Consider the following 12,596-nt stretch of genomic DNA (forward strand, 5'->3'; position numbering starts at 1 on the left):
TCTAGCTGTATTGGTCAAAGTACAGGAAGATATCTAACTACCTGAAGTTGCACGTGCAGTAAAATCAGGAAGAATACAGAGTTAAAACTCCTGAGACTCTCTCCAACTTACTTTCCCATTCTCAGTTAACTTCAGTTCAGCAAGTCTTACTCCTGTGGGAACTTACTGAGACAATTTCTACAGCTACATGAGCACAGGAATAGTTTTCCTTATTTTAGTTCCAGTTGATTATTTTAAAGTTGTAATCTGCAGTCACTGTCTCTATGCATCTTAAATATGGCACAAACAGTGATATTCTTAAGTGACCAGAAGAAACCCTGACTCCCTGGCTTCTTTCTGAAAACTTTCTGATTTTTGTTTAAATAATGTTTTGTTTGTTGTGTTGGGTTTTTTAAGAAGGATGAATTGTTTTCTTCCTAGGAGTGAGGAAATGTAGACATAGTGTACTAATCCTATGAGGAAAGAAATTACCTCAGCGTTTGGATGGTACCATCTTTCTATTTATCATTTGCAGGTGGAATGGTATCTCCCAAAGTTCTTCATTAGGGAAGAAGCTTTCAAATAGCAAGTAGAACTGACAGTTCATACAGTTTAACACTTAAAAAAAAATTAGGAATAAGAGAAGGGAACATGCATCTTGCCTTATTTTCAACAATGGAGTGTTGAAAAAAATTTTTGAGATCAACACTTACGTATAGAGCTCTAAAATTCCAGAACCAAGTACCCACAGAATATAAGGAGCTTCTGAACTGAAGTTCTGGCACTTATTATGATACTCACTAAAATTTACATCCAGTATCTGAGCATTCTTAAGTTTTTGAGAGAGTCTGGCTCTGAACTTTTTGCCATGACCTTATTTAGCTATTTGTCAAAGCAATGGAATACATGACTTGGAAAGACTTTACAGAGAGCTAGAGCAAAATGGTAATCAGTTCAGTTTTCAGTCTTTCAATACATGCATTTTCAGTTTTGTCATGTAAAAAGCTGAATAAATAAAAAGAAAGCAATTAATGGTCAGCAACAGAGATGTGATTTTACAGTTTACTTTACTTTATGATCTGTGGACAGTCACTCCAGGCTTTTGCTTTCCTCTTGGCTAATGCAAGCCAGGCTGGTTCTGTTGACACAGGGTTAGCATCAGGTGTAGAGAATCTCTTGGCCACCTCCTTTGCCAGTGGGGTTGATGGAACAGAATCTGAAATTTCCACTGTTTTTGATGGGATGGGGAAGAGAAAAAAGCATTAGTTGAACCCTGTGCTTTGTGGCAGGATACTAGAGATTTCACTTATTTTCTATACAGATGTTCTGATCTAGCACTTCATATTTATTTCCAGCTCTTTTACGTTAAATCTTACTTTTCATTGCATTTGCAAAATAATCAAGTTAGGAGGAACCAAGTTTCCTTTTTCAGAGTAGACTCCAAGTAATGTAACTCACAAAAACAGGGACAAAGCTTTCAGTCTCTGTGAGATTCAAAAAAAACATTTCCAGTTTGCCAGTCGTTGTCTTTACATAAACTATTTTAATCACATCTGCAGTGTAACGAACAATGGGAAATAATGCTGGATTTTTTTTCCCTTTGGTAATGCAGCTGCTGAACATGTGTAAGCCAACTGTATTCAGGAGGATTTAGATTTCCTCTTCAGATTAGGTTTCTTAAATAAGCACACAGAAGAAAGCAGTCTTATAGCTCTGTGCCTCAGTTCAACCACGCCTGTGAGACTATCCTGAAGAAGAAATGAACCAGCTTTTTCCCACAGCTGTTTGACACATTTTCTTGAAAATACTATATTTAACAGCAAACAGCTGTCTCAGCAAGAAAATGTGTTGAATAAGCAACTGATTTATAACAAGCAACTTAACAGAGCAGAACTGTAGAAGTATATTGTAGAAGTCAGGTGGGAAGATTGTTTAACTGAGATAGTGAATGCCCTTGAAGGCAACTTGGCTAGATATGAGCCCTATCTGAAACCTATAGAGTAAGTCTAAAAATCTAAAGTTACAAAATAACTCCTCGCTACTTCCCTCCCCCCCAGCCCTTACACTTTTTCTGGTTTATGAGCCAAAAGGGTATTTTGTTACATGTGCAGATTCAGTCCAAATTACTTTTGGATGCATTTCATTTTCAGGTTTTGAATGTTTTAAAAACCTTTAAAATTGCAGGGATGGCAAAAAATATTTTGATTTCTTTTTAGTCCATTTTTAATCATGTATTTTTAGCTACTAGTAAATGAGCAGTAGCAGCAACTATTGCTGTAGACAGACACTTTGAATAGCTAATTATTTTAAATGTTAGGGTAATTTATGCTATTTTAAAGGTTATACCCTCTTATCCGTTCCTGTTGTACAAGACTCGAGTGCAAGTCTGAAATATACCAACTTCTTCAAGTTTTGGGTGTGTTTTTTTAGTGTCCTTAGAGGAGGACTCTGCAGACTTTTATTTTAAACATGTTCTAGCCTGGTCTTCAGCCTTAAATGGTCTTCTAACTGTGGGAAACCCACATTGATGTCATCATCCATAATAAACAAATACTTGTATATTTGTGTAGCTGATAATGGCTACCTGGCTCTAAATGTAGCCAGTAATCACACAGAAATCCAATCACTATTTCCTTTAGGGTCAAGACAGTTCCATGCTTTCAATTTAGATAATTCAGAATTGGTGATTCCTCCTGAAACTCTCACTTTGGTGCAGACAGATCAGTCAAGGAAGACTGGGGTTTGGCCCTTTTGGGCCAAAAGTATACTTTGGATCTAGCCTTTAGTATTATGGATCAAATAAATAAATTACTTCATTGCTTTCAATAGTTGCATTCCACAGTTCTTGGCTTGGAGTGGTACTGAATAGATTCAGCTGATACATATATTCACTTTCAAAGAAGCCTGCACTATTTACTGTGCAACTTGGACACAGGTTTCTTCAACACCTATCTATCTGTACTCTTCTCCAAAACCTTTTGCCTCGGACTAATGTTCGCTAAAGGCGAGTCTCTGTTTCAACAATCACCTTATACCATCCCAAATATCATGCCTTTTGGGGAAGTATTTATTTAAGTGTGCCTGCCTTTTGAATATGGAATTGTTTCAGCTGAACTGAAGTGACAAATAAAATAGTAGGTTCTGGTTCCAACCTTCCATACCATTTACTTGACTGGGATGGAGAAGTCCTAAATTCAAAGTGACAGGATACCTTCACCTGACTTGATTAGGTTTTGTATTTTTTAATGAAAAGAGAGTGCTCATTCCAAATATTCTGGGGTGAGTATTTCTTCTTGGCAAACTGGGAGGTGTAGGAACACAATATGCATCATTTCATACACACATACCCTTTGTAGCAGTTAAGTATCACTCCCCCTCTGTGCTAAACTCCCACCTAAAGGCAAAACAATACTGCAATTACAATTTACAGTAAATAAAATCCCTCTAATGTGCATTGGTCATGTTCCAAAAATACTGTTGGATATGGCTTGGGAAGACTGCTTAATTTTTTTAACCTGAACTAGGGCAATTCTGAGGATATGCAGTAATGCAACCTCAATAATCTAGGGAGCCTTGTAAAAATCTGTTAAAATTATGTTGTTCTTGCATAATGGCCAGCACATGAGACAGGGACAAGTTGTGTTGTTCCATGCTGAAAGAAAATGCATTTGTTATTTTAGGGGTAATATACAAGGTAGGGGTGTGGGGGAAAATCATTCATTCACTTTCTCAGAAACATGCAATGCCACTTCTGAAGCACATTATTCCCAAACTAAATGTGAATCTGTTACTGTACCTGTCACAGAAGTTGGAAGGGTGTTTGACTTTTTTAGCTGCTCCCTTCTTTCTAGCCTTGACACAGCAGTCTCAATTTTCTTCTCCCCTTCTTGAGTTGTAGATTTCTGCAGTGCGCTTGTTTTGCTGCTGCTGCTGCTTTTATTATCTGACTGGTTACTTAGAGCAGCCTGGAAAAGAAAAGAAAAACTGCTAAATGAGAAATTGTCATGTAATGGCTACAAGTAAGAGATGTCATACTTCACGCTTTCATTCACCACCTGTCCTTTCCTTAACCTTACTTTTCAGCAAAGGATCAAAAGACTCTGAAACTTCTGAACCTAACAGTTAATAGAGACTGCAAAAAAAAGCAACCCACAATTGTATTTGTCATGTTGTCATTTCAGTCAAAATATTAAACAGTCTGAGCCAGCCCTACCTGTTAAAAGACAATACTGAAACACTGTGCATCAGTGGGCAACTTCACACCCACTGCTGTTTTATTCCACCAGTTGTCTGTGTCTGCAGTTACGCACATGTCCATCAGAAATTTGGATCTCATAAAAACATCAAAATATACTTAGTTATCACCGTAATCTCCCTTTTTACCATCTCTGGTATCTATATACAGCATCACTGTTTGTGTAGCATCGCTTCTCTACTGTAAGTGGAAGTGTTTTTCTTACTAATAGAAAACCATGGATAGTAAATAGCCATTTGGAGAACAGGAAGAAGTGATACTTGAATCAGTGCCTGCTTTAGGCATTTGGAAGTGTCACATGATGGTTCATCTGCATTTTATCCAAATAGTAGGTTACAATAAAAATAAATTCACGCTTACTAATATTCACCTATAAATGGGTAATCTAGCTGTTATTCCCAAGCATTAAGGCTTAACACCTTATTTACTCAAGCTCTGAAAGAACCATGTTGCATACAATTCTTCTGTTCCATCACCTGCACAGTGGTTGTGCTTGTGAGTGCCATTAACTAAGACCTGATATTAAGACATCAGAATTTATGTTAAAATTGTCACACTACTGCACAGCATTTTCTCCTGGAGGGCTCAGTTTTGCTTATGCAAACTCCAAACTTTCAGACTACTTTTTTTACTCACTGTCATTTTAGCTTTTATGAAACCTTACAAACCAAACGTTAAAAGTAAAAATAAATCCCTTTCACATTATAAATCTAGCTAACAGTTATAATTATGGTATTAGTGTTTCTAATGGGCAGGTTTCTAAAGATTGTTTACATTTTCTTTTGCCAGCTTCTCTGCTTGCTTCGCCTCTCTGGCTTGTCTCCTTTCTTCCCTTGTAGCTTGCTGCTCACGAAATCCCTTTTGCTTCTGCAGCGCTAATGTAATCCAAAGCGGTTGTGAAGTTTCAACTTTTTCCATCAATTTAGAGCCATCTAAAGAGTGCCTGCTCTGGAGGACAGGCTTTTCTGAAAGAAAACATGACAAGAATCGGTTGAGTGATGCACATCTCTTGTCTCAAGCAAACCCTTCTCTACCTTGTGAAAACTCTGGAGCTAAGCCCATCAAATGCCATGCCATTCACAGACCTCTGTGGACTGTATGTCAAATCCTGAAACAGTTTTTATGCCCCAAGAACAAGACCTAATTCAACACACTCATACAGTTGTCCAGATTTACCTTTCTTTGTGTGTGAGAAAGCCTACCTCAGACACTTAGACTTATAGCCTTATTTAATACAAATATTTGCACAGTGTGAGGTATTTAAGTGAAAGGGATACATATGCACTTCCTGTTTATAACTCTGATGAAAGGGATCCAGCCACTGTGTACTGCAGTTCCCTGGTTTTCTAGCCATAATTAAGGCAAGAAAAGTATCCGAACTTCAGCCAAAAGAAGCGGGCTGAAACGATGTACTCCTGTGCAGCCCCTCTTAATAAAATGTTGGGGGGGGGGGGGGGGTGTTAAATTGTCACATGAGCATTTGACTTTCTGTACTTTGCGTGGAATGGGGGCTAGCACATGGTATAGAGCTGTGAGTGGCAGGGAGCATCATTGGGGTGCAAAGGTACTCAGTGAGCACCAAATTCCTCAACTTTGGTTGCTCTCCCAGGCCAGCAGCTGTGCCTCCAGCTACTTTCCGTAAATCCTCATTTATAAATGGAAGCGAAAGGAAAACATGTAGAAATTGTAAAATAAAAAGCAGCAGTTCCACTGAGGTACAGTTTTAGAAGCGTCTTCAAGAACGGAAAATAATTGGGATTTCCCAATTAAATGCTGAATTCCTGCCTTGCTCTTTTGAGTGTCCTTACGCTGAAAGGGTAATTTTCCCTCTTTTTCCTCTTCTATTTTTTCGTTTAGTACAGAATACTATTTCAGAACAAAGGGGCTTTCAACCGTCCTCTGAAGAGCCACTATGGCTACTGTAATTGTTTCTATTACTGAAGAGTGCCTCTGGAACACAGGCTCCTGTGCTCAGCTATACTGGGTTAGATAGACAATTTGCCCAAAATAGGCACTATAAGGGGACCTAGATCTTGATATTTTTCACACTAGATAATATTCCCCTACAAAACAGAAACAATATAATGTAAATTATAAAAATTACTACTCTGCTCTGATAACACCATTACACATCATAGTATCATAGAATTCCAGGTCAGAAGGGATCTCACGGATCACCTGGTCCAACCTTTCTTGGCAGAAGCACTGTCTAAACAAGAAGGCCCAGCACCCTGTCCAACTGAATCTTAAATGTCCAGTACTGGAGAGCTCACCACTTCCCTGGGGAGATTATTCCAATGGCTGATTGCCCTCACTGTGAGAGCCCACAGAATCCATCCTCTGACTAACTAGCTAACATCCCCACCAAGGACAACACACACACTTCGGTTACATCCTTGAAATTAATTTTCTTAAGCAGGTTGCATTGGCCACACTGAGGTTGTGTGTTTCTGAGTTAGGCTGTGGGGATGAGAAGTCTCATTCATTCAGACAACCCTAAGCAAAGTAGTCGTATTCCACAAATAACATGCCAGGTAAAAATTACAGCTTAAGACCAAATGTCTTCCTCTGAACCTCCAGTATCTCATTTTGGAAATGCAGACAATAGCTAAATGACCTTTAGCAAATACATACCTTTCTTCAGTGGCTCAGGCTTTTTGTCATTTTTTTCTCTCCATGGAATACTTATAGATGGGAAAAACGACTTCTTCTCTCTGATTTCTTCCTCTTCATTTTTGTTCTCATTGGGTGGTGTGGGGTGCACTGCATTTGCTCTGTCTTCTTTCCTCCAGCCACTATCTGATTCAGCTTTAACCAACCTTTGCCCTAGTGTATCAGCTAGGTTGGATCTGTTCATTTTAGAGAGAGGAGATGATGGTGGTGTCTGGCTGGTGGGCTTTGGAGCTAAAGCAGGTTTCTGTGGGACTGGTGACTTGCATGCTGGTTTCTCATGAGAGGGTAAAGCACTCTGGCCAGTGGCTGGTAGGACCACTGGTGTGCCCGCTGGTTGCGAAATCTCCACCACAGTAACTGAGGAGTCTTTTGAGTCTTTTAAATTAGCAGGGACGTTTGCTCTTCCCATGCTAGGGGATGTACTCTCCTGTGGAGCAAAAACGGAGGATTCTTTCTCATCTTCTGTTGTAACTAAGGGGTCAGGCACACCATCAAAACTATCTCCTGCACTGTACCTTTTCTTTTTCCTCTGCTCTGCCTGTTGATCATAATGGAAACGTAAAGAGTAGTTTGTCCTTCGTAACTTTATCCCAAAAGGAGAAACGTTTTCTTCTCCATTTGGTGCTGGTTTATCCACTTTTTTGGTGCTGTTACTCTGCTGATTTTCCAGAGGACCCTGAACTTCTGGCTGGGATACTTCTTTACCTGGAGAATGAGGAAAACTTGGAACAAGGAAAGATGGAAGATCTTTTGCAAATTTACAGCCTTCTGTGTTGTCTACCAGTTCTCTATGCGATTCCATTTTCTCCTTAGCCTTTTCAGCTAAGTTATCCTTAGCTACATCCTCCTTTGAATCAGTGGATGAGCCAATGATTCTTCCCACAGCCACTGTCTCGTTGCCTTTTGCCACACTTACATTCTCAACATCTGAATTGGTTTTTGAAGCTTCTGAAAACTTCTGCCATGCAGGTGTTATGGAGAACTTTGCATTTGCAGAGAGGGTCTTCCTCAAGTTGCCATGGGAAGCCCCCCGTCCTCGGGGTGTCCAGTCGTCACTGTGTCTGCAGACACTCACTCGGTCCCTCTCGTTATATTTGCTGTTTTCTGCGTTCTTTAGGATTCTGGAGCGGATGGAGGCCCACTCAGCCAGCACAGCCTGGTTGTTCAGTGTCTCTTGTGCATATTTCAATTTACTGCTGCTGGGTTTGGGATCCTGTTTTTTTTTCTGGGCCTTCTCTGGTGAAGGAATATCCACATTTTTTCTCTCTTCTGTTAAGCCAAGTAATGATTTACAGGCTGTGTCCTTTATCTGGTTCAAGTTAACTGCTGTGCCACACAACTGTGCTCCCGTAACCAAAATAGCTGTATGGGGCACACACACAGATGATGGGAGCGTATGCGAGCCCTTGTTGGCAGTGTGCACCCTGCAGTCTTTGATGGATGGAGAAGAGAGTCCTGCTCCTTTGGCAGGCATGACTGGACTCAGATTTACTTTCTGAAATATGATCTGTTTATCTCCAGAAGACACTTGAAACGTGAAGGGTCTGGATGCAGTTTGTCGTTCATCTACCTCTTGCCACCTAAGTTCTTCTCCTATTCGCTTTTGTTCCTGAGCTTCGACTTCTCTCTTCAGTTTCTGGGCTAGGACTTCTTCTGCTGTTTTATTCCCTTTTTCTGGCTGTTTGAGTTTTGGGGATCTTGAGCTTCCTTGGAGCTTCTCCTCTACTGGATGCCTATCAGCCCCTCCAGAACACAACTGATCTTTGTCCTGTTGCCGTTCCAAGGATTTTTCTTGTTGGTCTTGCTGAAGATTTTGTCTTTCTGTGTCTACTTTCTGCTCTTCCATTTTGTTACATTCTTGTTCATTTTTTTCTGTTTGCTGCTTTAGTTCATCTTGTTGCATACCCTCTGCACTTTCCATGTGCATTTGTTTTGTGAGTTTGTGTTTTCTATGATGTTCTTCCTGTTTCTTTTTCTTACCCATTCCTTGCTGGGGTTGTTCCTTCTCTGTCTTTTCTCCTTTCTCCTTCAAGTGCTGCCTTCGTTCCTCTTGTTTCATCTGTTGTTTGAGGCTCTCGGCTTCTTTCTCCTGCTTAAGTTTTATTTCAGATTCTTTCTCTTCTAGCTCTCGTCTCTGTTTTTCTTCCTTATTTTGTTCCTCGAGTCCTTTTTGTTGCTCTAGCCAGTTTCTTTCTTCTTCCTCTTGACACCGTTTTTCAGTCTCGTGTTGCCTTAATTCTTCCAGCTCTAGCCTCTTCTGCTCCTCCAGCTCTCTTCTCTGTTTCTCCTCCAGCTCCTTGCACCTCTGTTCTTCCTGTTCTTGGTGCTTCTGCTCCTCCAGTTCTCGTATCTGTTGCTCATCCTGATCCTGGTGCTTCTGTTCCTCCAGCTGTTGTGACTTTTTCTCCTCCAGCTCTTGTCTCTGTTCCTCATCCCATTCCCGGTACCTCTGCTCCTCCAGCTCTCGTCTCTGTTGCTCCTCCAGCTCCTTCTGCCTCTGCTCCTCCAGCTCTTGTCTCTGTTGCTCCTCCAGCTCCTTCTGCCTCTGCTTCTCCAGTTCCAGGTACCTCTGCTCCTTCAGCTCTCGTCCCTGTTGCTCCTCCAGCTCCTTCTGCCTCTGCTCCTCCAGCTCTTGTCTCTGTTGCTCCTCCAGCTCCTTCTGCCTCTGCTTCTCCAGTTCCTGGCACTTCTGCTCCTCCAGCTCTCGTCTCTCTTCCTCCTCCCATTCCTGGCGCTTCTGCTCTTCCAGCTCTCGTCCCTGTTGCTCTTCCAACTCCTTCTGCCTCTGCTCCTGCGGCTCTTGCTTCTTTTCAGCCTCCAGCAGTCTTCTCTCCTCTTTATGGCATGTTTGCTCTTCTGTGTTCAAAGATGTCTCTCCTTCAAGAACATATTGCCTCCTCTCTTCTTCACATCTTCTCTCCTGCTCTTTCTGCACCTGCTCAAGTTCTTGGCACCTTTGTTCTTCCATTTCTCTTTGTTCCTCCATTTCTACAATCTGCCTTATCCTTTCGGCCTCAAAGATCCCCCAGTGATCTTCAATTCTTTTCTCCTCTGCCAGCTGAAGCTGCTTCTGCTCGTCTCTGTTCTGAATTAGCTTGTCTGCTATGATGTGTCCATTATAACCTGGGTATCTGTCTCCATACAGCGGCATTTCTAGGTCGTCTGGTTCAAATTCTGTTATTGTTAAACTTTGTGATCCCTAAAATTGGAAGACAAGTTTGGAGTTACTGAATATTGTCTATTGATTGTTCTTTACAGTGAACAAGATCAATTGCAAATGTGGAACAACTTTCGGAGTTTGTATGGGAGTTTGGTTTGATTTGTTTTGTTTAAACAATGATTCAGACCCAGAACCAACACACCCACCCCAATTCATGGGTTACAGATTCCATAGTTCTTACCTATTCAGATGATAGCCTTTAAAAGAAAGAAAGAAAACATTCCAACAGTGATAACAGTATAACACTAAACATTGAATCACCATTTGGTGTACATGAGCTAATCCAGATTGAGACCTGACATTTCAGATTTACAGGAGCCCAAGGAATAGAGCACAAGTTTCATATGCCTGTTCTGCTACTTAGAACTCCATCCTTTAAGCCTGAAATAATTAGCTGTGCTTAAGGGCATTGTTTTGCCAGTTCTTTCACGGCAAATCTAGCTGCTACTTGCAGAGACAGAAGCTGTTGCCTGCAGAAAAGAGCTCTGTGATGCTAGCCAGGAAAGAACACTGCTCAGGGAAACACAATTTGGTTGCTTTTCACAAATCCTGAGCCAGTTTATCTTCCTCATTAGCTGTGCTGAGGCTCCAGTTCCATTGCAGGAACCATGGGACCATGCATGGGCAGAGAACCTAGAGCTCCCCAGCAATACTGTGCTGTACTGAGGCACATGCTAGCTGCTGACTGATTCTCCATGCTTGCCCCACAGCCTTGGCTTGTGGGTGCAACACCTGCAACAAACTGGATGCAGACTACCTTCATAGCTTATTCCTTGTCACTGTAGTGACATGTAAGTCACTCTGTAAGATGATCTGCACCTGAAGAGTCCTTCCCAGCACTTTCCTTGAGGGAAACAGCTCAGCTAATGCCCTGTCTAGCTATCATTTGTGGAGCCATTGTTTCGCTCCAGTTAAACATTCTGTATGATCAAGAGGTTTTAACTTAATTTCTTCATTGCAAAAGTGATAAATGCAAGTACAATGGTGTGGAAGAGAGGACAGTGGCCTCTCTTGAACTCTGTATCAGTTGAATAGTCTTGTCCCATTTACAAGCAGTAGTAAGCTGTCAAGATAAAAACAGAATATCCATGCAGTAAGTGTACAAAGCTAGAATTTGATAGTTCACTGTATAGCTGTAGCAAGAGCTACTTTACTTAAGTCTTACTCTTTCTTATAAGACTCCCTGTTTGACCAGTGGTTCAATACCTTTGTTAATCTCTTGTGCTGCCTTGACATCCTCTGCTTTTTTGGCTTTACCGACAGCTTGTGTTTAGCTGCACTGTTGTCTAGACGAGCAACAGCCTGGGGAACTGCATCCAAATTGATCGTTTCAATTGTGCCAGAACAGGAAAATTGTCTTTTTGGCCGAGATGATTTGACTGGAATGACCTGTTTGTATCATAAACACATGAAGCTATTATTAAGCTATCTATCTGTTCCATTTAAAGTAAATAAATAAATAACACACACCACCACACACACGCACACAAAGTCTTTGCCTTTTGAATTCAAAGGGGTTATTAGCAGAAAAGTTTTCAAACCCTCTTTTTCCATGATATGAATCATGAACTTTGGAAATGAAGGTCACAGCTGTAACATTTTCTTATCTCCAGGATTACACATTTTTATATTTTTCACTTAAAAATTACTTAGACCATTCTAAGTGAAGGTTTTTTTCACAGTTTAGATCCAGTCTGAAGTTGTTGGGAATGGGAAGGGCAGAGGCAGAGTTTTAAGCAACATCAAACACTGAGACATTTTAAAGTTTGCTTATTGTGGGAAAAATATCTATACCTTTAAATAATTTAGATTATGCACTTTAGGCAAGAGCAAATCAGATTGACTTATCTAAGCATTATAATACAACAGCTACAGAGCTGTACTATCTGCATGGGAGATGACTACAGTATTGGATCTCAGACTGGCACAGTGCCTGGAGAAAACCTTCCCTCCACAATCACATGGAGTTGTCCAAGCTAGCACCCAAGAACAGCAAAAAATAAACTAAGACAATCCTGGCTTTGATCGGTGATTTTTTCTCTTGCCTTTCAAATATTTGGGTTCAGAAAGTGCAAATACAAGCAAAGTGATTTAGTGAGACTCCTCTCATGAATAAATACAGTGGAACTGCACATCTAGACGTGTAAGTGAGCCTGCCATCAGTCTCTCCAGTAAGTCACCCAACTATCATCCTGAGCCTTGTATTTGGCACAGTCCAAGTGGAAAAAGAAGACAGAAAAAAAAAAGAAGAAGAAGAAGAAAACATCTTCTGTAAGAAAAGAAAATCACATACATTGTTTTCAAGACAGCTCTGTAATCTTCTGAGGTTAAACATATGCTAATTGGGGAGCCAGTTACTTAAAAGCTGATGGAACATTTTGCATATGCTTATTGAATTACATGTAGGCATAACAAAGTAGAAGTACTTATGAAAATTATGGCTCTATGATTAACACGTCAAATGCAGGA

The 12,596-nt window shown here is 40.7% G+C and overlaps 1 protein-coding gene across 1 annotated transcript in view; it reads right to left on the bottom strand.

Moving 5' to 3' along the window:
- Positions 1-542: 542 nt before the first annotated feature.
- KIAA1211 (KIAA1211 ortholog) overlaps positions 543-12,596 on the bottom strand; it is a 35,422-nt gene continuing 23,368 nt past the window's right edge. The window contains exons 5-9 of the mRNA XM_010021913.1: positions 11,334-11,516; positions 6,869-10,106; positions 5,009-5,199; positions 3,776-3,944; positions 543-1,207 (exon numbers count right to left, since the gene is read on the bottom strand). Coding sequence (XP_010020215.1) covers positions 1,047-1,207; positions 3,776-3,944; positions 5,009-5,199; positions 6,869-10,106; positions 11,334-11,516 — 3,942 coding nt within the window. The 3' untranslated portion in view covers positions 543-1,046. The remainder of the gene's footprint in view (positions 1,208-3,775; positions 3,945-5,008; positions 5,200-6,868; positions 10,107-11,333; positions 11,517-12,596) is intronic.

This window comes from Nestor notabilis, unplaced genomic scaffold (assembly GCF_000696875.1).
Source record: "Nestor notabilis isolate BGI_N333 unplaced genomic scaffold, ASM69687v1 scaffold16079, whole genome shotgun sequence".
Classification (NCBI taxonomy): domain Eukaryota; kingdom Metazoa; phylum Chordata; class Aves; order Psittaciformes; family Psittacidae; genus Nestor; species Nestor notabilis.